The 19,720-nt window shown below is 62.6% G+C and overlaps 1 protein-coding gene across 1 annotated transcript in view; it reads left to right on the top strand.

Annotated features, from left to right (window-relative positions):
- Positions 1 to 2,807: 2,807 nt before the first annotated feature.
- Positions 2,808 to 19,720, top strand: part of COL7A1 (collagen type VII alpha 1 chain) — a 31,084-nt gene continuing 14,171 nt past the window's right edge. Inside the window, exons 1-61 of the mRNA XM_056501867.1 lie at positions 2,808 to 2,921; positions 3,433 to 3,509; positions 3,853 to 3,883; positions 4,592 to 4,793; positions 5,616 to 5,796; positions 5,874 to 6,033; positions 6,127 to 6,220; positions 6,304 to 6,462; positions 6,664 to 6,827; positions 6,926 to 7,055; positions 8,651 to 8,770; positions 8,900 to 9,046; positions 9,213 to 9,329; positions 9,404 to 9,553; positions 9,758 to 9,894; positions 9,984 to 10,119; positions 10,283 to 10,408; positions 10,478 to 10,621; positions 10,703 to 10,828; positions 10,903 to 11,049; positions 11,130 to 11,258; positions 11,329 to 11,475; positions 11,636 to 11,771; positions 11,853 to 11,986; positions 12,073 to 12,209; positions 12,291 to 12,417; positions 12,496 to 12,639; positions 12,711 to 12,868; positions 12,971 to 13,012; positions 13,160 to 13,186; positions 13,302 to 13,346; positions 13,536 to 13,628; positions 13,911 to 13,982; positions 14,251 to 14,286; positions 14,361 to 14,414; positions 14,599 to 14,667; positions 14,758 to 14,871; positions 15,185 to 15,211; positions 15,351 to 15,404; positions 15,513 to 15,575; positions 15,698 to 15,757; positions 15,903 to 15,938; positions 16,059 to 16,103; positions 16,314 to 16,349; positions 16,442 to 16,477; positions 16,576 to 16,611; positions 16,691 to 16,717; positions 16,810 to 16,839; positions 16,999 to 17,070; positions 17,161 to 17,220; positions 17,327 to 17,362; positions 17,502 to 17,582; positions 17,709 to 17,744; positions 17,830 to 17,874; positions 17,972 to 18,043; positions 18,184 to 18,228; positions 18,335 to 18,361; positions 19,097 to 19,177; positions 19,335 to 19,370; positions 19,462 to 19,497; positions 19,578 to 19,658. Of these exons, the coding sequence (XP_056357842.1) occupies positions 2,808 to 2,921; positions 3,433 to 3,509; positions 3,853 to 3,883; positions 4,592 to 4,793; positions 5,616 to 5,796; positions 5,874 to 6,033; positions 6,127 to 6,220; positions 6,304 to 6,462; positions 6,664 to 6,827; positions 6,926 to 7,055; positions 8,651 to 8,770; positions 8,900 to 9,046; positions 9,213 to 9,329; positions 9,404 to 9,553; positions 9,758 to 9,894; positions 9,984 to 10,119; positions 10,283 to 10,408; positions 10,478 to 10,621; positions 10,703 to 10,828; positions 10,903 to 11,049; positions 11,130 to 11,258; positions 11,329 to 11,475; positions 11,636 to 11,771; positions 11,853 to 11,986; positions 12,073 to 12,209; positions 12,291 to 12,417; positions 12,496 to 12,639; positions 12,711 to 12,868; positions 12,971 to 13,012; positions 13,160 to 13,186; positions 13,302 to 13,346; positions 13,536 to 13,628; positions 13,911 to 13,982; positions 14,251 to 14,286; positions 14,361 to 14,414; positions 14,599 to 14,667; positions 14,758 to 14,871; positions 15,185 to 15,211; positions 15,351 to 15,404; positions 15,513 to 15,575; positions 15,698 to 15,757; positions 15,903 to 15,938; positions 16,059 to 16,103; positions 16,314 to 16,349; positions 16,442 to 16,477; positions 16,576 to 16,611; positions 16,691 to 16,717; positions 16,810 to 16,839; positions 16,999 to 17,070; positions 17,161 to 17,220; positions 17,327 to 17,362; positions 17,502 to 17,582; positions 17,709 to 17,744; positions 17,830 to 17,874; positions 17,972 to 18,043; positions 18,184 to 18,228; positions 18,335 to 18,361; positions 19,097 to 19,177; positions 19,335 to 19,370; positions 19,462 to 19,497; positions 19,578 to 19,658 (5,484 nt within the window). The remainder of the gene's footprint in view (positions 2,922 to 3,432; positions 3,510 to 3,852; positions 3,884 to 4,591; positions 4,794 to 5,615; positions 5,797 to 5,873; positions 6,034 to 6,126; positions 6,221 to 6,303; positions 6,463 to 6,663; positions 6,828 to 6,925; positions 7,056 to 8,650; positions 8,771 to 8,899; positions 9,047 to 9,212; positions 9,330 to 9,403; positions 9,554 to 9,757; positions 9,895 to 9,983; positions 10,120 to 10,282; positions 10,409 to 10,477; positions 10,622 to 10,702; positions 10,829 to 10,902; positions 11,050 to 11,129; positions 11,259 to 11,328; positions 11,476 to 11,635; positions 11,772 to 11,852; positions 11,987 to 12,072; positions 12,210 to 12,290; positions 12,418 to 12,495; positions 12,640 to 12,710; positions 12,869 to 12,970; positions 13,013 to 13,159; positions 13,187 to 13,301; positions 13,347 to 13,535; positions 13,629 to 13,910; positions 13,983 to 14,250; positions 14,287 to 14,360; positions 14,415 to 14,598; positions 14,668 to 14,757; positions 14,872 to 15,184; positions 15,212 to 15,350; positions 15,405 to 15,512; positions 15,576 to 15,697; positions 15,758 to 15,902; positions 15,939 to 16,058; positions 16,104 to 16,313; positions 16,350 to 16,441; positions 16,478 to 16,575; positions 16,612 to 16,690; positions 16,718 to 16,809; positions 16,840 to 16,998; positions 17,071 to 17,160; positions 17,221 to 17,326; positions 17,363 to 17,501; positions 17,583 to 17,708; positions 17,745 to 17,829; positions 17,875 to 17,971; positions 18,044 to 18,183; positions 18,229 to 18,334; positions 18,362 to 19,096; positions 19,178 to 19,334; positions 19,371 to 19,461; positions 19,498 to 19,577; positions 19,659 to 19,720) is intronic.

Raw genomic sequence — 19,720 nt, 5'->3', positions numbered from 1 at the left:
GGGAATTTTTATCTGCCTCTGCAAAGAAGCAGGAGTTTCCTTTCCATAGCTGCGTGTGCTGGGCTGGCTGGGGCATCTCTGGGGTGTAAGCACCCCATGGGACTGTCAGCTTGAGGGAAAGCAGCACCGGCCACAGGCAGAGCTGCTGGAGGAGCTTTGCTGCACCTGGTCCCTGCATTTCTACCATCTCCTACATGCCCATTCTCAAGGACAAGGCAGGTTGGTTTTACTGAGCCTGGACCCAGCTGCAAATGGGGACTTCAGGGCCAGGAGCGAAGGGGAGCAACTCGTGCCTCAGTCAGTCGAGAAGCTGGATTCCTGCAGAACACCCAGGCTATATGTGTGGCCACCTGCAGCATGGGGCACTTCAGCCCCTGCCTGCATTCTGCTTGCACCTTGCCCCTGGGTTCCTGATGCCCAGCCCCTGTGCAGCCTCTCTTGGGTATCCCCAGCATCACCCAGAGCCCAGTCACAGGATGCAGCTGAGGGCAGCTTTGTAAATAGGGACTCTAGAGCCCCATTCAGTGCTGCTGGCTCCTTATCCTGCTTCCATCATCCCCATTGTCACCTTCCCTTTCTGGCATGCTGGCGTCATGCCATTGCAAAGCACTGCCAGCCCTTGGCAGAGCCCTGGTGTGCCTGGCTCCTCTCACTTGCTTCCCAAGAAGCAGCCTGGCCTCTGAGATCACACTGACCAGGGCTGCCTTCTCCTGCACTACTTGGCCAAGTAGTTACATCCCCGTGGTGTCACTGTTCCCTCCTGAGCCCGTTTTGCATGGCCAGTGGGGCCTGGCAGCAGTCCAGCACAGGTTCGTGCAATGCTGATGTGTGGCTGTGCTGGCAGCAGCCTCCAGACACAACAGTTTACAGGCAGGAAAAACTTTCCATCCCTCCACAGCAGTTGTGGGAGAGCTGAGACATGCACCCACCCCATGGAGAGTCCTGGTGTGGGGGAACAGCAAGCTCAGCCTGACTCCAAGCTAGACTACTTGGTTCCATCATTCTTCAGTCACCAGACTGCTCCTGCCTCCACAGCGCCTAAGGTCCCCCACAATTGGGAGCATCCCCTCCACTTTGGACATCCCAAGAGCTGCTGGGCAGAAAGAGCACCGTCTTCATCTTCATCCTAATGTCATACTTTGATTCCTTTTGCCACAGGGATGTGGCTTTGGGCAGCAGCAGGATCGAGGGTGGTCTAAGCTGTCCCCTTTGGCACAGAGGAGCTGGGGGGCTTCGGTCTGTTTCCCTTTTGAAATGAAGCCTGGAGGATTGGCATGGCTTTTTCTTACCCCAGACCCATCAGGGTAGGTCAGCAGGAGGTAAGGACTAACCATTTCCCACCCTGGCCTATTTTGTGGTCTCTTGGGCTGCTGGGTTGTCCCATGGGGTGGCACAAGTATTCCCCAAGGCTGCACTGTGAGTGTCACCCTGTCACTCTGGGCTGTCCCCAAGCTGACTGGTGATAGTGGCCTGGGGTCATAGGCCTGTTTCCTGGGATGCTGGGCTGGGTGGCTGGGTGCCACATCATGGAGCTGGCAGTGGCTGCTGCTGGAAGACATTCCTGGAGCGTGTCCCAACTAGCCCCTGTGGCAGACAGGGCTCCCCTCCAGGCTCTGGCCAGCTCCTCCACTCCTCACCCGCCTCAGCATCAGCCCCCTGCTGCTCCTCTCCCCAGTGTAAAAGTGCTGGGGGAGGTGGTTTCTCCCTCCCCCAGCCCCAGAACTGTTCCATGCATCCCCACTGGCTGGGGGGTGCTTATGTCATGCTGGGGTGAGGAGCACTGCAGGACTGCAGTTTGGCCAAAAAACTAAAATCCTGTAAGGGTTGTGCTGAATCCCAGCCCATGTCAGATCAGCACCAGAGGCAGTGGCTGCAGAGGGTGGAGAGGGTGGGGGCAACAAGCCTCACAGCACCGAGTGCAGCAGGCTCTGTGTCTCACCATGATGTGTGACTCATACTGTCCCAGAGAGCTGAAACCTCACCTGGGGCTGAAGATTTTCTTCTTGTTTCACACTAAGGCAGCAGTGAGGCCTCATGCCTGGCAAGCATGGGCAGGGAGAAGCTCAGCTCCTGTGCTTCCCTTGTGCACACTCAGACCAAGGGGCTCCCTTCCATGGGGCTGGCTGACCCCTGTGAGGCTCGGTTGCTGCTTCCCTGGGCAGTACCCTGCAAAGACAGAGTTGTTGGGACATGTGGAGGTGTCCTGGAATGTCTCATGATCTGGCCAGAGGTTGAATGTCATTTGGGAACCAGGTTGGCACGCACAGGAGAGGAGCTGGGGTCAGGGTCGGCCCTACAAATTTTGATCAGTGTCAGTACAGAGCAATCAGCAGGCTCTGGGGCTGAGCCAGGTGGGACATGGGGAATCCCAAGTCTGGGCTGTGGGAATGACTAGTGGCTGGGCTGCCAGTCTTGCAGGCTTTGAGAAGGGTTTAGAGCCTTTTGGGGTGTTCCCCGAGGGACTGGCGTGCAGCGGCGCGGGGGTGCCCGTGACTCACTCACACCTGGCGCTCTCCATCTGCGCAGGCAGCACCGTCCCGCGCCGGGGGCCGCGGATTCCTTCCCTGCTCCTGGTATGCGGAGGGAAGCTGGGAAACACCGCGGAGGCGGAGATACTCCGGTTTTGGGGACCCAACACCTCTACGTGCCCCACTCCAGTGCACATGTAAGGGAAATGTTGCTGGCAAGATGGTCAGGATGCTGCCGGGCTCTCCATGGGCGACCGGGGTTTGGGGACCACCCCAAAACAGTGCCTGCCCCAGTCCTGGGGGCCGAGGCGGTGGCAGAGCTGCTGGCACGGCTGTGCAATGTCGCTGTCCCGGTGCCGCCGGGCGGTGCCCGCTGGACGATGCTCGCCCCGGCGCTGCCCCCGTTTGCCGGGTGACCCCCGGCCGCCCGTGCCCTGTCGCCGGCACCGCGCTGTGGGGCTGCTGCACCAGCTCCGGGCCCGGGGCCAGCCACAGAGCCCTTGGCAGGCCCCTCCGCTCCCTGTTTAACGAAGCCCCTTGTCTAATTGGGACAGGCCGCCCTGTCTTCATTAAACGGGCTCTGGCGGGAGGAGGGTTTAGGGATGGTCCTGACCTGGGGATGCTGGACTCGCGGCTGGACCCACGGGGCTGGGGCGGGCAGGGGGAAACCTGCGGCCACGGCGAACTTCGGAACCCGCCCACCAGGTTTGGAGGCCGGGGCTGGGGTCTAAGGAGAGGAAGGCTAATGAAGAGGAGGGGATTCACTGCTTGCTGTGCCTTTAAGAAGAGCGAGGGCATCTCCGCTCCTCCCCTGCCTGGGAACAGCTTGTGCCTGGGAAAGCTGCCTGCAGCCGACCCTGGAGCATCTTTGCTCGGTGGCCGGTGGCCCTGCTCCGGGCCCCCAGCTGTGAGGTGGCCCTGGGCCCCAGAAATCCCCACTGTTTCTCCCCTTGCTGCCCACAAGAAGATGCCCCTGGAGCTGACCATTGCCCTGCCAGGAGGTGGAGGGGAGCCCCTGGGCCAGTGGCCAGGAGGGCGCAGGTAAGTGGGATGCTGGGGACAGGGGAATGGGGGCTGACCACAGAGGTAGGAACAGAGGTAGGTGGCATGAGGTGCATGGCAGGTTCTTTGAGCCCGAGTCAACCCCAGGTGAGCACAGGCACAGTGGGGATGATGAGATGCTGTGTGATACGCCTTAGGAGCAATGTGGTCCCACAGGTGCCTTGGGGGTCAGGAGCACCCTGAGGGTCAAGGGTGCACCCTGGGCTGAGAAGGAGCCTCGGGACTGTTCCACCAGACACAGGATGGGCAGGAAGTGAGACCAGAGCAACACGAGGTCCCTGCCTGCCTTCCTGGGCATCTTCTCCCTTTCACCTCCTCCCAGCAACTGCAGCCACATCACCAGTGGCTTTCCAGTAAGTTTCTCCAGCTCTGGAGTAGGTCTCAGCTACAAGGCTGCTGTGAGATGATGTTTTGAGCAGGGCAGGATGATGTTCCAACAGCTGACTCCAGCACAGTCCCTGTACTAGAACCATGGGTGCTAGGGTCCCATATGATGGGTACCCGAGCCGTGTGTGCAGGAAAGATCCTGGACGAGGTCTGGCTGTCCTGCAGCCTTGTGGGAGCTGTGCTGGCAGGGGGAACAGACCTTCACCAGCAGTGTACTTCCCAGGGCTAGTGCTCAGAGCCAGGCTTTAACCCAGATGGTGCCAGGGGCTCAAATCCCTGTGGCATCTCCATCCAGCTCTGCTTGGGGTCAGGCCCCAGGTCTCCAGGACACATTCCTCTGAGATGGATGGATGGATGGAGGGATGGATGGATGGATGGATGGATGGATGGAACTGGGTGGCCAGCTCCCGGCTGGCAGGTGCCAGAGCTGCTCACCTTCCCGGAAGATGCAGATGCTGGAGGGAAAACTGCCTTGAGCTTTATTGGACCCCACGCAGCCCCTGTCTCGGTGGCAAATCAAGCACCAACCGTTCCCGGGCGTCCAGCGCTTTGCTCCTCCATCCCCATCGCGGAGCCGCTGCGCGTCGTGCAGCCGCGGGGCAGCCCGGGGTGGCACTCGAGGGGAAGAGCCTGAGGAGCGGCTTGCTTTCCTTCCTTCCTTCCTTCCCTCTCAGGGGAGCGAGTGGGAAAAGCCCTTCGGGAGGCCGGGCTGGGCGGGGGCCGCGCCGCTCCGCTCCCCCCGGACCGTGCTCCGGGCCGCCCTCCATAAAGGGGCGGGAGCGGCGGGGTCGGTGCGCGCCGGCACCGCCTGCGCCCGGCACGGCTCGGCACGGAGCGGCGCGGAGCGGTGCGGGACGGAGCGGCCCCGCGGGGGCGGTGGGTGAGCGCGGAGCTGTGGCGGGAGTCCCGCCGCGGGTGGGGGGCACTGCGGGGCAGGACTGAGCCTCCGAGCGGGCACCCTGGGTACTCGCCCACTCGCCCGTGGCGGGGCTCGCACCGCCTGGGCCGGGTGTGCTGGGGCTGGGAGCCGGCGTGGCCATCGCGGGGGTATCGGGCCAGGTGTCCTCCGGCGCCGTGGGAGCGGCGGGGCAGGGGGCTGCAGGCAGGGCTGGCTCCCCGCTGCCCCAGAGCACCTTCCTGGGGCGGGAGGAGCCCCTGCGGGCAGGGGGACCAGGTGCCGCTGCCGCTGCCGTGGCGCGGGGCAGGGGCAGGGGCGGCGGGGGCAGAAGCCGGGCTGTAGCCGGGCCGGGCGCTCCCTTATCCCCCCACGGTGGACAGCCCCACCGGCTGCTCACGGGCCGGCTGCTGCCCGCCTGCCCCGGCCCCAAGCGGGGCTTTCCCCGCGCCGTGCGGTGCCTGCAGTGGTTCTGGCACCCTGCCCTCCCAACGCTACTGGGAGTTCTCGCACGGGCGGTGCTGGGAATCTCCCGGACTGCTGTCCCCAAGGCTTGGGGCTGTGTGAGACCGTGGTGGCAGCATCCTATCCTGCAGGCTCCCACGATGAGCAGCCAACTCCTGCTCCTGGCTGTGCTCCCAGCGCTCCTGAGTGCTCCAGCTGCCTTGGCACAGAAGAGGAGCCAAGGTGGGTGCTGAGCATTGTGCAGAGAGGTGCACACGGTGGGTGGGACAATGAGGGGGCTTCAGCACCAATGTGCCACAGTGCCAGTCTGTGCCCTGAGTGCTGTCACTGCCCTGCAGCAGTGTGTGAGGATGTGCTGCAGGCTGACATTGCCTTCCTGGTGGATGGCTCATCCAGCATCGGAAGGAACAACTTCCATGCTGTCCGCACCTTCATGGACGAGCTGGTGGCGCCCTTCGTGCAGGTGGTGGGTGAGAAGGCAGTGCGCTTTGCCGTGGCACAGTACAGTGATGACCCACGGTGAGCCCACGGGAGGGGGTGTGTGGGGTGCAGGGTGGCAGGGCTGGGAAGTGACAGTGTCCTCCTGCACTCCCCAGGGTGGAGTTCCCATTCTCCCAGCACACTGATGGTGCAAGTGTCCGGAGGGCCATCCAGCAGCTGAGCTACAAGAGCGGCAACACGCGGACAGGCGCTGGCTTCCGCTACATTGCTGACAACTTCTTCAGCCCCACGCAGCGCCGGCCTGGGGTCCCACAGGTATCTACAGAGCAGTGGCCCTGGCAACGTGGGGAGAAGTGTTAGGTCCATAAGCCCCATGCTGGATCCCACAGGTCTTTCCTGTCCCCACAGATCTGCATTCTCATCACGGATGGCAAGTCCCAGGATGATGCTGAGGGGCCAGCAGCAAAGCTGAAGAGCCAGGGAATCAAGGTCTTCGCCGTGGGTGAGTGAGGCTTCTGCACCATGTGAAAGAGCCTTCTGCTTGGTTCAAGTCCCTCCCTCACCCATCATCTCCCTCTGTCCCAGGTATTAAGAATGCTGACCACAAGGAGCTGATCCGTGTGGCCTCAACACCTACTGAGGCCTTCTTCTTCTACGTTGGTGATTTCAAGCTGCTGGATACGCTGGTGCCACTGATGACACGCAGGGTGTGCACGAGTGTTGGAGGCACCCTGCGCCTGCTGGGTATGGGCCCCCATCCTCCTCCCTGAGGGGCACAGTGCTGACAGTGCTGGGTGCTGGACTGTGCATTCCTAGCATCTGTCCCGCTCCCAGAATGACCTCCTGGCTATCCCATCCCATTGGGCACACATCTGTGCTGCCCCAGCAAGATCTCCCCTCTGCTTCATGCACTGTGGAGCCAACAGCCCCTGTGCTACCCTACAGATGGGCCAAGCCACACTGGCCCCTCCAACCTGGAGATCCCAGAGGGGGGCCTCGACCATCTGCGAGTCCGCTGGAGAGCAGCCAGTGGTCCCATCACTGGCTACCGGGTGCAGTACGTGCCCCTGACAGGGCTAGGGCAGCCCATCATGGCAGAGAGGCAGGAGGTGAGTGCCACCCCCTGACTGCTCAGAGTTCCTGGGGGTTCCTGGTGGCCCCATGTGTGACCTGGGGAAGATGAGGGGGTGACATTGTTCCTGCCCAGGTGAGCGTGGGGCCACGGGAGACAAGCACTGTGCTCCGGGGGCTGCGTGTGGGGACAGAGTACCTGGTGACTGTCACTGCCCAGTATGCCAACAGCATCGGCGAGTCAGTGTCCGGCCGAGCACGAACCCGTGAGTGCCCATGTCCGTAGGGATGGGCGAGTGCAGCACTGGGTGCCCCCAGCACGTGGGGCTGGGCACTCATCCCTGCTTCTGTGTGCCTGCAGAAAGCCGTGCTGGCTCCGTGCTGGATTTTCGCGTGGTGGAGACTGGACCAACGTTTCTGCGGCTGGCTTGGCGGCCTGGCCCTGAGCCTCCCCAGGGCTACAGCCTCAGCTACGCTGTGCAGGGTGAGGGGATGGTCCCTGCCAGGGTCAGTGCTGCCTTTGTGCAGCCCCCCGGCAGAGGGATGGGGCTTAATGCAGGGATGCATGCCCAGTGCTGTGGGTGTGTATCCGCCCACCGTTCCACGGCAGCGGCACGCGTGCGCCGGGTGTGGGGCGCGTGTGTGTGCGGGGGCGTGGAGGCAGCCCGTGTATTCCTGCACCTGGAGGCTTCATGCAAGGCTCAGGGTGTGTGCTGGGGCGTGCACAATGGCTGGGGGCCTGGCATGTGCCCCTGTGGCTGCTGCACATGGGGGGCAGGCAGCAGACCCCGTCCCAGCCAGGGACCGGGCTGGAGCCACACACCTGGCAGCCCCACCCTGGCCTCAGGCGCTCCAGAGGGTGCCCCTGGCCCACGTCCCAGCCTCTTCCCGGTGCTCCCCACCCCTGGCACTGGCTGGCATCCTCAGGGCAGGGTGCAGGCCCACAGACACCCCTTCCCTGCTGGAGGGGTGTGTGCCATGTCCCTGTGTCCCCCACACCCCTGCAGGAGCCCCTCAAAGGGAGGAGAAGAGCCTGACGGCCAGCGCACAGTCGGCCACGCTCAGAAACCTGCAGCCCGACACCGAGTACGTGGTGATGCTCCGGCCCCGCTATGCACAGCAGCCCGCTGTCCCTGCCACCCTCACCGCCCGGACACGTGAGTGCTGCACCCAGCCCTGCGCCCAGCCAGGGTTGGGATTGGGGTCCCAGCACAGGGGTGCCCCCCTGCAGTCACTGTGCCCCACTGGGATGGGGCTGCCTGGCCCATTGCTGCCTGTGAGAATGGGAGGGGGATGCAAGTGAACGTGGCTACCACCAGGTAAAGTTCTGAGCCCCAAAAGTTGCTCCAAGGGCAGGATGCAGCACTGTGTGCTCCCAATTTCCTTTGCAGCCTTCTGGGAGTGTTTCCACCAGAGCTTTCCTCCCATGACATAAAAAATGTTGACTGAAAAAATGCAGGGTTTGAGTACAGTGCTCTTTGGGAGGAAAATGTGGTTTCCACCAGGGCAGAGGCTGTTGGAAAGCATCTCTGGGTAGGAGTGGGGGTGAGGCCCCAAGGCAATATCTTTGCAAGCATCAGATTTTGGCAAACCAATTCCTTCAGCTGCCCCAGGCAGTCTTAACCCACAGAAGGTATTTAAGGCATTAAGAGGAAGACGTTTGAGCTCCATTTTTGCATGAGTTTGATGCTTTGAAGGAGCTACCTGAGCGCGGGCTGCACTCAGTGACCTCAGTGTGGTTAGGATCCATGAGCAGGAGCAAGGGGCCTTCCTGGAGATGGTGATTTGCAGGTGGAGGTGGGTCCAGCTGCCCCCTGCCCCATTCTCATGTGGGAGATGGACAGTCACCTCACTTCCACAGGGCACCTGGTGGGTGTGCAGCACCTGAGTGTCCACAACGTGTCAGCACAGAGTATGCTGCTGGCCTGGCAGCCTGTCACTGGTGCCACCGGCTACCGGCTCTCCTGGGCAACCCGCACAGGTAGGCTCCTCTCCCAGAGCTTGTGCCCCTTCTGCTGGTGGTCCCTGGGAGGAAAGACAGCTCCTGTGAGGGAGCTGGTGGCACCTGCTGCCTGAACTCCCCAAGGGACTGCTGCACTGGCTCCCACAGGGCAGGACAGGCACAGGGTGGACCTGGATGCTGGGCAGACGTCACACGCATTGGTAGGGCTGCAGCCCAACACTGACTATGTGGTGATGGTGGCCCCACTCTTCAGGCAGCTGGAGGGGCCCACAGCCACTGTGCAGCAGAGGACAGGTAGGTGTTGGGTACAGGTGATGCCATCCTGCTGCTGTGCATGGAAGGAGGCAGGGACCAGCCCTCATAGCCCCTATCCTTGCCATGTGTGGGACCAGACACATGGGATGGGTGGCTGGCAGCAGAGGGGCACAAGGTACCCTGGCCCATGGGGTCCCTTTTGCAGAGGCAGGTACAGACCAGACGCTGCAGACCAACATCCTGGGCCCCACATCCATCCAGGTGCTCTGGACCAGTGCCCGTGATGCTCGTGGCTACCGCCTGGAGTGGAAGAGAGCCACAGGTGGGCTCAGGGTGCCTGTTGCCCCTGTGGGCCCTCCATGCCAGGAACTGGCTGTGATCCTTCCCTTCCTGCAGGACCAGAGCCCCCCAGAACGGTGTCTCTCCCCAGCAGCACCAATACTTACCAGCTGACAGGGCTGAAGCCAGGCACCGAGTACCGCATCACCCTCTACACGCTCTACGATGGTGGGGAGGTGGCCACCCCTGTCACCACCTTTCAGACAGGTGAGTGCTGCTGTGAGTCCCCTGAGTTGTTCCCCACCATTCCAAGCCTTTGGCATGGAGGGATGTCCCACTGGGCATCGCTCAGCCTGAGGACTGCCTTGGCTATGAGACCCCCCCAGCTGTCTGGTCACAGCCTAGGATGAGTATGGGGGTCGTGCTGTCCAGGCTGTGCCTCTCCAGCTGTGCCTCATGTGCCCCTCACAGGCACGGAGGCACCCGTGGGTGCTGTGTCAAACCTGCGGCTCACTGAGGAGTCGGGCAGGCGGGTGCGGCTGAGCTGGACTGGTGTCCCCGGTGCCACCGAGTACAAGGTGGTGGTGCGCAACAACCAGGGTGAGCCTGTGGGCCCGGGCAGGGGCGGTGCCTGGGGGATCCTGACTGGCTGACACCGAGTGACCACACTGTCCTGCTCCTGGCAGATGGCACGGAGAGGACGAGGCGCATCCCAGGCAGCCAGACGGGGCTGGAGCTCGGTGACCTGCGGGAGGGCATCGCCTACCTGGTGCGTGTTTCGGCACTCGCAGGCAGTCAGGAGGGCAGTGCTGCCACACTCACCATCCGCCTCAGTAAGTCCACAGCAGGGTTTGGTGCCAGGAGTTCTGTACTGCATGTTCCCACTCTTGAATGCATCTGTTTTCTAACCCCCTGCAACCCCTTGGGGTGGCAGCTTGGCTGTGGGGTCCCTTTGGACTCCCCAAGGTGACACTGTGGTGCTGTGGGGTGGTGCAGAGTATCCAGAGGTGGGCAGCATTTCGGAGCTGCGGGTGATGGAGGCCGGTCCCAGCCAGCTGCGGGTCACCTGGCGAGGGCTACCAGGTGCCGGGGGCTATCTGCTGACATGGCAAGGCAGTGACGGTGAGTGTATGGGCTGTGGGATGCCATGGCAGCAGTGCTGGAGCCCTTCCTATCCCAGCCATCTCTTAGGTCAGAAGAAATCCCGCTTCCTCCCTGCTGACCCCACCACCTTCACCATCGAGGGGCTGCACGCCAACATCGTCTACACTGTCAGTGTCTCAGCCATTGTGGATGGCCGTGAGGGCAGCCCTGTCACTGCCACGGGACGGATAGGTGAGGTAACCCCTGCCTGGCAGTGCTGTCTAGTGCCATTTGCTGTCAACCTGGGTGACAGTGGCCCTCTTGGTGTTACAGTGCCAGAGCAGGTGGGGAAGGTGACCCAGCTGGAGGTCCAGGCATCCAGGAGCAACGTTGCCCGTGTCACTTGGGTCGGTGTGCCGGGAGCCACTGCCTACCGTGTGGTGTGGAGCCGCAGGGATGGTACTGCGGGATGGGGATGGGGGCAGGCTGTGAGGGCAGCAGGGTGGGGGGCCTGATGCCACAATCCTTGGCAGGCGGTTCGGAGAATAGCCGGCGAGTTCCTGGCCACACCAACTCCTTTGACATCCCCAACCTGGAGGGAGGCGTCTCCTACACGGTGAAGGTGACAGCACTCATTGGCAACCGGGAAGGCAACCCCGTCTCCGTTGTCGTCACCACCCGTGAGTGCTGGGGCAGAGGGCATCACCCTGGGGTGGCACTGGGCACTCTTGTCCCTTACACCCGTCCCTCTGCTCCACAGCGGAGGCCGTCCCCCTGCGCTCCATCAGTGGCTTCCAGGTGACCGAGGCCTCGGAGCGCCGCCTGCGCCTGACCTGGCTGCCGGTGCCTGGCAGCACCGGCTACCGCCTGTTCTGGCGCCTGGCTGAAGGTAAGCAGAGCTGGCTGGCACCCCTGCATCCCTGCCAGCCCCCACCCTCACTCCTCTCTGCCCCTGCCAGGGGGGTCCCAGCATAGCCAGCAGCTCCCAGCCACCTCCAGCTCTTATGTTCTGTCGGGACTGGAACCGGGGCGGCGCTACCAGATCAGCATCACCAGCCTGGCTGGCAGCCGAGAGAGTGAGCCAGCTACCATCACTGCCATCACCAGTAAGCGACTGCCTGGTGCCAAGGCAGCATGAGCCCCCTGACACTTGGCTTGAACCCAGAGGGGCACCCAGGGCCTGGACTGTCCCAGTGTTGGGCTGGGGAAGGAGTGGGTTGGGGGCTGCCCCATGAAGCTGGGACACCCTTTCCTTCCCCTTGGTAGCTTCCCCAAGCCACATCACCAGCCTGCGGGTAACGGAGGTGCAGAGAGATTCGGTGACTCTCACCTGGACCCCAGTCCCTGGTGCCTCTGGCTACATCCTCTCCTGGAGTCCTCCCGCAGGTGAGATGAGTGGGTGGCCCCAGGATGGCGGACAGCATCCCCGCAGGGGCTCGCTGATCCCTCTGACTGTCCCCTGGGTGGCAGCTGGTGGGGAGAGGGGGCAGACGCTGCCCAGCAGTGCCAGCTCCCAGCAGGTCTCCGGGCTGCGCCTGGGCCAGCGCTACACCTTCACCCTCCGCCCACTGCTGGGGAGCGCGCCGGGCGCCGAGGTGTCCGTCAGCGAGCGCACAGGTACTGTGGGGGCACTGCAGGGCTGGGCTGGGCTGGGCTGGGCTGTCTCCACTCTGGTGCTGGCTTCATCCCTTCCTGGCTCGCAGTCTGCAGGGATGCCCTGGGTGACGTGGTCTTCCTAGTACACGGCACCCGCAACAGCTCCTCTGGTGCCGACGCTGTGCGCACCCTCCTGTCCAACACCGTGTCGGCCCTGGGGCGCCTGGGCCCTGAGGGCACACAGGTAGGCTGCTGCCACAGCTCTGGGGCCACGGGGTGGGATGTGTGTGGGCTTGGTGTCCACTGCTCCCCTGCACCCTTGCAGGTGGCCCTGGCCACATACAGCTACCGCAGCCTGCCCTGGCTTCTCCTCAATCGCTCCAGCGACCTGCCCACTGTGCTGGAACAGATCCGTGCCATGCGCTACGAGGAGCCCAGTGGCAACGCCATCGGTGAGGGGCTGCACTAGGAGCTGGGGCAGTGGTTTCCAGGATTCTGCTGACTGTCCCTTCTTCCTTCTCCCTCTCTAGGGGCTGCCATCACTTTTGCCAGGACCTATCTGCTGAGTCCTGGTGCAGGGCGCCGTCCCGGCGTGCCAGCAGTGCTGGTGGTTCTGGCTGACAGCCCCTCTGGGGATGATGCCATCACTGTGGCCAGGGATGTCAAGGCTGGGGGTGAGGATGAATAGGGTCTCATCAGGGTGTGCAGGGACTTGTGTGGGTTGCTGAGGGTGCTCTTGGTGCAGGCGTCCAGGTGCTGGCAGTGGGCATGGAGGGGGCAGACCGGGAGCAGCTGCGGCGCATGGTCACCAGCGAGGACCCGCGGTACATCTACCATGGCAGCGACCTGGCAGAGCTGGAGGGAGAGCTCACTGATGATCTCTGCACCATCATCTCCACCAAGGTAAGGGCCAGAGTACCTTGGGGGGTGTGGAGGGGGAGCAGCCCCATGTAAGCTGGGGGTCTCCTATCCCTGGGTTCACACAGACTTGTCTTCTCTTGCCAGCCAGTGCCGAAGCCAAAGCCCTGCACTGTGCAGTGCCCCAAGGTGAGCTTCTCGAGGCTGTGCCATGCTGTGCCGTGCCACAGGCACTCAGCATGGGTCTGGGACCCCTAGTTATGGACAGCAGAAGCCCAGTGGGGAGTTAAGTAGAAGAATGCCAGCCCCTAACCCCTTCCCTCTGTCCCCTTGCAGGGCGAGAAGGGAGACCGCGGAGAGGCAGTGAGTGCTTTGGTGACACCCTGCCACCAGCTGGTGGCTCTGGGGTGTTTGCATCTCCCAAACCGTGCTAACACCAGCTCACAGGGGACACTCACTACTGACTTTGTCTCTGCAGGGACTGCAAGGACGTATGGGACCACCAGGTCTCCCTGGTCAGCCGGTAATAACCTGATGGAGGGGGGTATAAGAGGGGCAGCTCCCTGGAGAGGACAGTGTCATGGTCCCCATGTCCTCATGTTCCCTTGTCCCTTTGTCCTGGCAGTGGGTGGGTGTGGGGCAAGGACATGTCCAGGCAACACCTCTTGACCACCACCTGCTACCTAGCCTATCCTCTCCATTGTGTCTCCAGGGTCGCCATGGGCTTCCTGGCCCTCCAGGACCACCAGGGCCACAGGGTCCACCAGGAGAGAGTGCTGAGAGTCTGGGCAAAAAGGGGGACAGGGTGAGTACCTCTGGCCCCTCACTTAGGCACCCAAGAATCCCTGGACACAGTGACCTAGCTCCATGGGGCCTCTCATGCCCCTGTCCCTTTGGTTTCCCCACCCACACTGGAGGGAAAACCCCATTGAAGATCAGTCCAGCCCCACACTGCACCCTCACACCCCAGCTCAGCACACAGGGGAAAGGCACCCTGGATCCCAGCTCTTCCGTAGGGCTGCCCTGAGCTCCCAGTGCTGGCACAGCACTGCCTGGGGCACTGGAGGGGTGCTCCTCTGTCCTGCAGGGATTTCCTGGAGCCGATGGGACACCAGGAAGCCCTGGACGCCCTGGGAATCCTGGATTACCTGGGCAGCCAGTGAGTAAGGCTGTCCTTTAGCTTTGCTGCTGCATGTCCCATAGTCCTGCCTGGTCCCTGAGCCAGCCTCTGCTTCCCTGCTCCCTGTGCTGGGGCAGCTGGCAGGATCACTGCTATCTCCTCTGTGTGTATCCTAGCAAAGTGTACTGTCTATCCTTGCTTTGGTTGGAGATGCCATGCCATGCCACGCCACCCCATTCCATCTCATCCTATCCTCACTCCCCTGGCTGGCAGGGACATGTTCACCTCCTGAACCGTTGTTTTCTAGGGCATCCAGGGCATCCCTGGTCCTCGAGGGGATCCTGTGAGTATGGCCCCAGCACTCCCCAACCCTTCTCACACCCAACAGCCCCTCTCATTCTCATCTTTCCTTCCCAGGGGACACCGGGGCCCGTGGGACCTAGTGGCCCAAAGGGGCAGAAAGGTGAACCGGTAGGTGATGGACAGGGGCCTGCCCCACAGGGGTCCCAGCATTGGGGACCCTGGTGGGCACATCTCCTGCCTGGCATCTCCTGGCCCCAGGGTCTCCCCATCTCCCTTCCAGACTCTGGCCTTGTGGCACTGTGGACAGCAGGGCACATGCTGTCACTGATTTTTGCTCCCCCTCCTCGTGCAGGGAGAGCCCAGGGTGATCACTGATGGAGAGCAGAGGCTGCCAGGCCAGAAAGGGGAGCCAGGTGTGCCGGTAGGTGTGGGAGTAGGGATGTGAAGGGGTCTCTGCCAGCACCCCCAGCCCACAGAACAGCCTCAGCTGATGGAGCACCTCTGTCCCCAGGGCAGCCCCGGCTCACCTGGGATCCCTGGCCCACGGGGGCCCCTTGGTGATCCAGGCCCCCCTGGTCCACTTGGACCCATGGGGCTACCAGGACCTCCTGGAGAGTTTGTGAAGGTACTTCCCCCCGGTGCTGCATGGGGATGGCTGGGGGATGTGTGGGCAGGTGGATGGGAGAGCAGCCAGCAGCTTGGAGCTGCTCCCCTGTGGGCTCCTCCTGCCCTGCTTGTGGGCTGTGCCTCTACTAGCCGTGCCTGCACACATATGCACGTGCCTGCGCTGTTGCTGGCAGTGGGCAGCGTGGGGAGAGAGGCATGCACATACCCTAATGCCACTGATGTTGGGCTCTACCCAGCATGTTCCTCTTCTATTCATGGGGGATATGGGAACAGCCCAGAACTTCCCTTATTTGCTTTTTTCACCCTTGCAGGGAGAAAAGGGTGACCGAGGGGAAAGGGTGAGTGCCTGTGCCCTGACCCCTCTGCCCTACTGGATGGAGGTCCCTTGAGTGTCCAAGGGCACTGCAGACTCTCAGGGTGCTGGGAAGGGCTGAGCCCTCAGGGCAACCACTCAGGAGCTGACCCTTCTCTCTGCAGGGCCCCCCTGGATTCATAGATGGGGCAGTACCTCGAGGGGATCCTGGACTCCCAGTGAGTTGAGCCCCTAGCCAGCAGGGCTGGCAGAGGGGATCAGGGCTGCAGTGCCTATGTGCCCAGGGTGAGTTGCATCTCCAGGGGCTGAGATTTTCTCTCTTGCAGGGCCTGCCTGGGGACCCTGGGCCTCGGGGACCTGCTGGGCCCCCTGGCCTGAAGGGAGAGAAGGTAAGAAGGTGGCAGGGATGCTCCCCCCTGGGACTGGACCTCACAGCATTCTCCAGCGGGGATTCCCATCTAATGGGCATCCCCATGTCATGAGCATGGCTGTTGTGTCTCCAAATCCCTAGGGTGATGGCATAGAAGGTTTCCCAGGGTCACCTGGCCGTCCTGGGGACCCAGGAGACAGGGTGAGTTTCCTGAGAGGAGGTAAGGCAGGCAGGAGCTGGCCATGCCAATAGCCAAGTCCTAAGGCACATTTGAGCTCCTGCTTCGTACAGCCCGGGCATTTGCCTTGTGACACCCAAGGTGACAATGCTCCACTCTCCTTTGCAGGGTCCTCGGGGGCCACCAGGGGAGCAGGGCAGGAAGGTGAGTGGTGCACGGACCAAAGGGATACTCTTGCCATGCCTTTGGCAGGGGGGAAAAGGGTTCTAGGTTCTGTGCCAGGATGTCCCCCAGCTGCCCCTGACCTGTGTTTCTCTATACCAGGGAGACCGTGGGGCGCCGGGCGAGCTGGGAGAGACAGGCGAGAAGGTGAGATGTGCCAAAGCAGAGCAGCATTGGCCAGTCCTGGTGTCCCTGAGACCTGGTGGTGGCTGTGCCTGGGGATTGTTGTCACAGCCCAGTGGTCTTGGATGGCACTCAGGACTGAATTGTGAGGAAATCTGGGGCAGTGTATGGGGAGGGGGCAGTATAATGTAGAGGGAGGAAGGCTCCTGAAACCCTCCTTGCTTTGCTCTGCAGGGAGACCGTGGTGTGCCAGGCCCAGAGGGTGTTAAGGTAGGCGTGCTGGGGCAGCTGGGCATGGTGGAGTGATGCCTACTCTGTCCTGGAGCAGGAACCCCACACACCTTCTGCTTCCGCTCCTGCAGGGTGAGATGGGAGCCCCAGGGCCATCAGGCAGAGAGGTGAGTCAGGGTGTGATGCTGTGGAGCCAGGAGCTGACATGCCCTGGGTGCATGTTCCCAGGCACTGCCAGCCCCCTGAGGTCTCTAATCTGCCACAGGGAGCTCCAGGACCAGCTGGCCCCCGGGGTGAGAAGGTGAGGACAAAGTGGAGTCCCAGTGGGGTGGCAGGGGTCTGTTGGGAAGGGGCTGGCAGTGACACCCGTCTCTCTGCAGGGCGATCCAGGACCACCTGGCAAGCCAGTAAGTGATGCAGGTCCACCTCTGCCTGCCCCAGCCCCAGGACAGGGAGCCATGGGCAGTGCCCAGCATGGTCTCCTCTGCTTCCCCTCCAGGCTCCCAGCGTGGCTGGTGTTGGAGAGAAGGTAACCCTGGCCCAGCTGTGCCCTACACCCTCTGGGCATGGCTGTGGGCTGGGGAGGGGGATTGTACAGTTGGGCTCATCCTGGTCCCAGGCCTGGTTGTCCCCAGCTGTTGTGGGGAAAAAAATGGGTGGTTTGGTGTGCTGATTTTGTCTGCTCCAGGGTGACAGAGGTTTCCCAGGACCAGAAGGACCTCCTGGCCCCAAGGGTGACACAGGAGATCAAGGTGCCCGTGTGAGTAGGAAGCACAGGGCAGATGGCACAGCCCTCCCCAGACTCATGGTGCCTGTGCTGTTGCTCCATGCTATGTCCTTTCATGTCTAGGGTCCCCCTGGCCTGAGCATCCCAGGGCCACCTGGCCCCAAAGGCGAGCAGGGTGATCGGGTGAGTCTGGGGGCACCCTGGGGGCACCAGCTCGTGGGCCTGCTCCCTCCCTGTCAAGGGTCACCAAGGTTCCCAGTGACACATGCTCTTCCTCTCACACAACCAGGGTATCACTGGCCTCACAGGCAGGAGTGGCCCAAAGGTAATGGCACTGCCCTTCCATTTGTCTGTCCACCCACCTGTCTGTCTGTCCAGCCCTAGAGGGGCTGTTCCTGCAGGCTGTGCCCCTTCTCTCCCAGCTGCCCAGACTCTACCCTGACTGTTGCCTCTCCCTTTTCTAGGGTGACCCAGGAGAGCCAGGGGAGAAGGGGGAGCCGGGCCGAGCAGGCAGCCCTGGGCAGATCGGGCTGCGAGGCAAGGAGGTAGTGTGGGACAAGGGGCTATGGGGCACTGTGGCCCTGAGCAAAGTGGGGGCTGGCAGGGAGCAGGGGGATGCTGGTGACTTGTACGTTTCTCTCCTGGCCGGTGCCCGCTGATTTGTGCCGCAGGGAGAGCGAGGAGAGAAGGGTGACGAAGGCACCCCGGTAAGTGAGGGTCCCCAGGACCCCTGCCCCTGTTCCCACTGCCCCTGTTCCCACTGCCCCACACTCAGCCCCTCTTTCCCCACAGGGCGAAGCAGGTCTGCCTGGCAAACCTGGAGACAGGGGTCCCCGGGTAAGTGCAGGGCTGCTGGGCACCCTGGGGCAGGACAGAGACCCATGGCCTCAGGGTGGCTCCTGTTAATGCACATCCTCCCTTTGTCCTCCCCCAGGGCCTTCCTGGCTACCGTGGTCCCCCCGGGGAGAAGGGTGACTTGGGAGACCCAGGACCTGAAGGCAGGAATGTGAGTACCTCTTGTATGTACCCACTACTTCATGGACACCCCTCACCTCATTGCCCCACACCCACCCTTACCCCAGGGTACCCCCATCCCACAGGATCCCCCATTCCCTTCCCCTCTAACTCCATCCCTCTTTCCTGCAGGGCAGCCCTGGAGCACCAGGGAGCAAGGGTGACCGTGGGGACCCGGTGAGTGATGGCAGGGCCACGTGTGGCCCCCCACGCTGGAGCCAGCTATGCCTTCCCCAGGGCTGGGCCAGCTCCCCTTAATCTGCTTCCCTTGCCCTTCTTTCAGGGGCCTCCTGGACCCCCAGGACGAACTGTGAGTTGTGCCTCCCTCTTCTCCCTGCCCGTGGGCTGGTGTCCGGCCCTGTGTGCTCCAGCAGCGCCTCTCTGCCCCACAGGTCGATGCTGGGCTCGGAGGAGTGGGGGGAAAGGGTGAGAAGGTAATGAATGAGTGCTTGGGATGCTGGTGGTGAGATACCCTCTGCTGTCCTCTGGGCTCTGCCTGGCCATGGGATCATTGCTCATAAAGCCCTCCCTGCCCAAAACAGCCTCTGCCCCGTGCAGCTGATGTGCACCACGACTGAGAGGCACATGGAGCTCAGGGGCACATGGGCTGACACTCATGCCCTGTGATGGGAGGAGGCCCTGTAGGGCTGAGGGTTCCAAAGGAAATGGTGTGCTCCTGTCTCCCCAGCCCCACAGTGCTGCTGGGGCAGCACCCAACACTATGGGCATTCTGTTGGTTTTTTTTTTAAACCCATCTTAGGTTCAGGACAGTTTTGGCCATTGGCTGTGCTCTGTGCTAGGTGGCATTGTTGTCCCCAGCTGTGGCAGTGCTGGCTCCTGATCAGCAGTGCTGCTCAATGCCTTTCTTCTGCAACCAGGCTCTGGCCTCCACTCTCCCAGTGGGAGCTGCATTGAGCCCAGCCACCTCTTTCTCAGCCTGTGCCTCTTATTTTGAGAGTGTTCCTCTCATCCCACCCTAAAGCACAGCTCCAGCACAGTGTACTCTGGCCCAGTACCCTCTGACCACTGTGCCCTTCCCTGGCAGGGGGAGCCTGGGGACCCAGGCAAGGATGGTGTGAGCGGTGCCCGGGGTGATGCTGGCCCCCCTGGAGTGCCTGGAGAGAGGGTAGGTGCTGGGTGCCTGGCGTGGGAGGCACTGGGACAGCAGCATGGGTCATGTTCTGCAGGAGAGCCGGGTCCTGGTGTGCAGGGACAGCCTGCTGAGCACCCAGGATCTCCTCCTTTCCCCGTGCCCCACTGCTGAGCCTGTCTCTTTCTTGCAGGGTGTGGAGGGCCCCCGTGGCCCCCCTGGCACACGGGTAAGTGTCCCCTTTCCCTGAATGGGGGACCCGTGCCCTGTGCAGCTCCTCTTAATGGGAGATGATACTCACTTCTCTTCTGGTCCCTTAGGGTGACCCTGGGGACCGAGGCCTGCCAGGAGAGAAGGTGAGAGGATTGGGGGCTGAGGGTTGCCGCACAGCACTCCTATCCCCCCCCAAAGCTCCAGCTGTCCTGCTCTCCTGCAGGGGGACCGTGGCCCACCGGGGCTGGATGGCCGCAATGGGCTGGAGGGCAAACCTGGGCCCCCAGGGCCTGCTGGGCTGCGGGTGAGTGTGCTCCAGGGTGGGGAATGTCTGTGCCTGGCTGCCGTGGATGGGAGCTGTGGGAT

The sequence above is a fragment of the Oenanthe melanoleuca genome, chromosome 12, assembly GCF_029582105.1.
Source record: "Oenanthe melanoleuca isolate GR-GAL-2019-014 chromosome 12, OMel1.0, whole genome shotgun sequence".
NCBI classification, from domain to species: Eukaryota; Metazoa; Chordata; class Aves; order Passeriformes; family Muscicapidae; genus Oenanthe; species Oenanthe melanoleuca.
The sequence above is the reverse complement of the archived record's forward strand: the minus strand, read 5'-3'. Positions and strand labels throughout refer to the sequence as shown.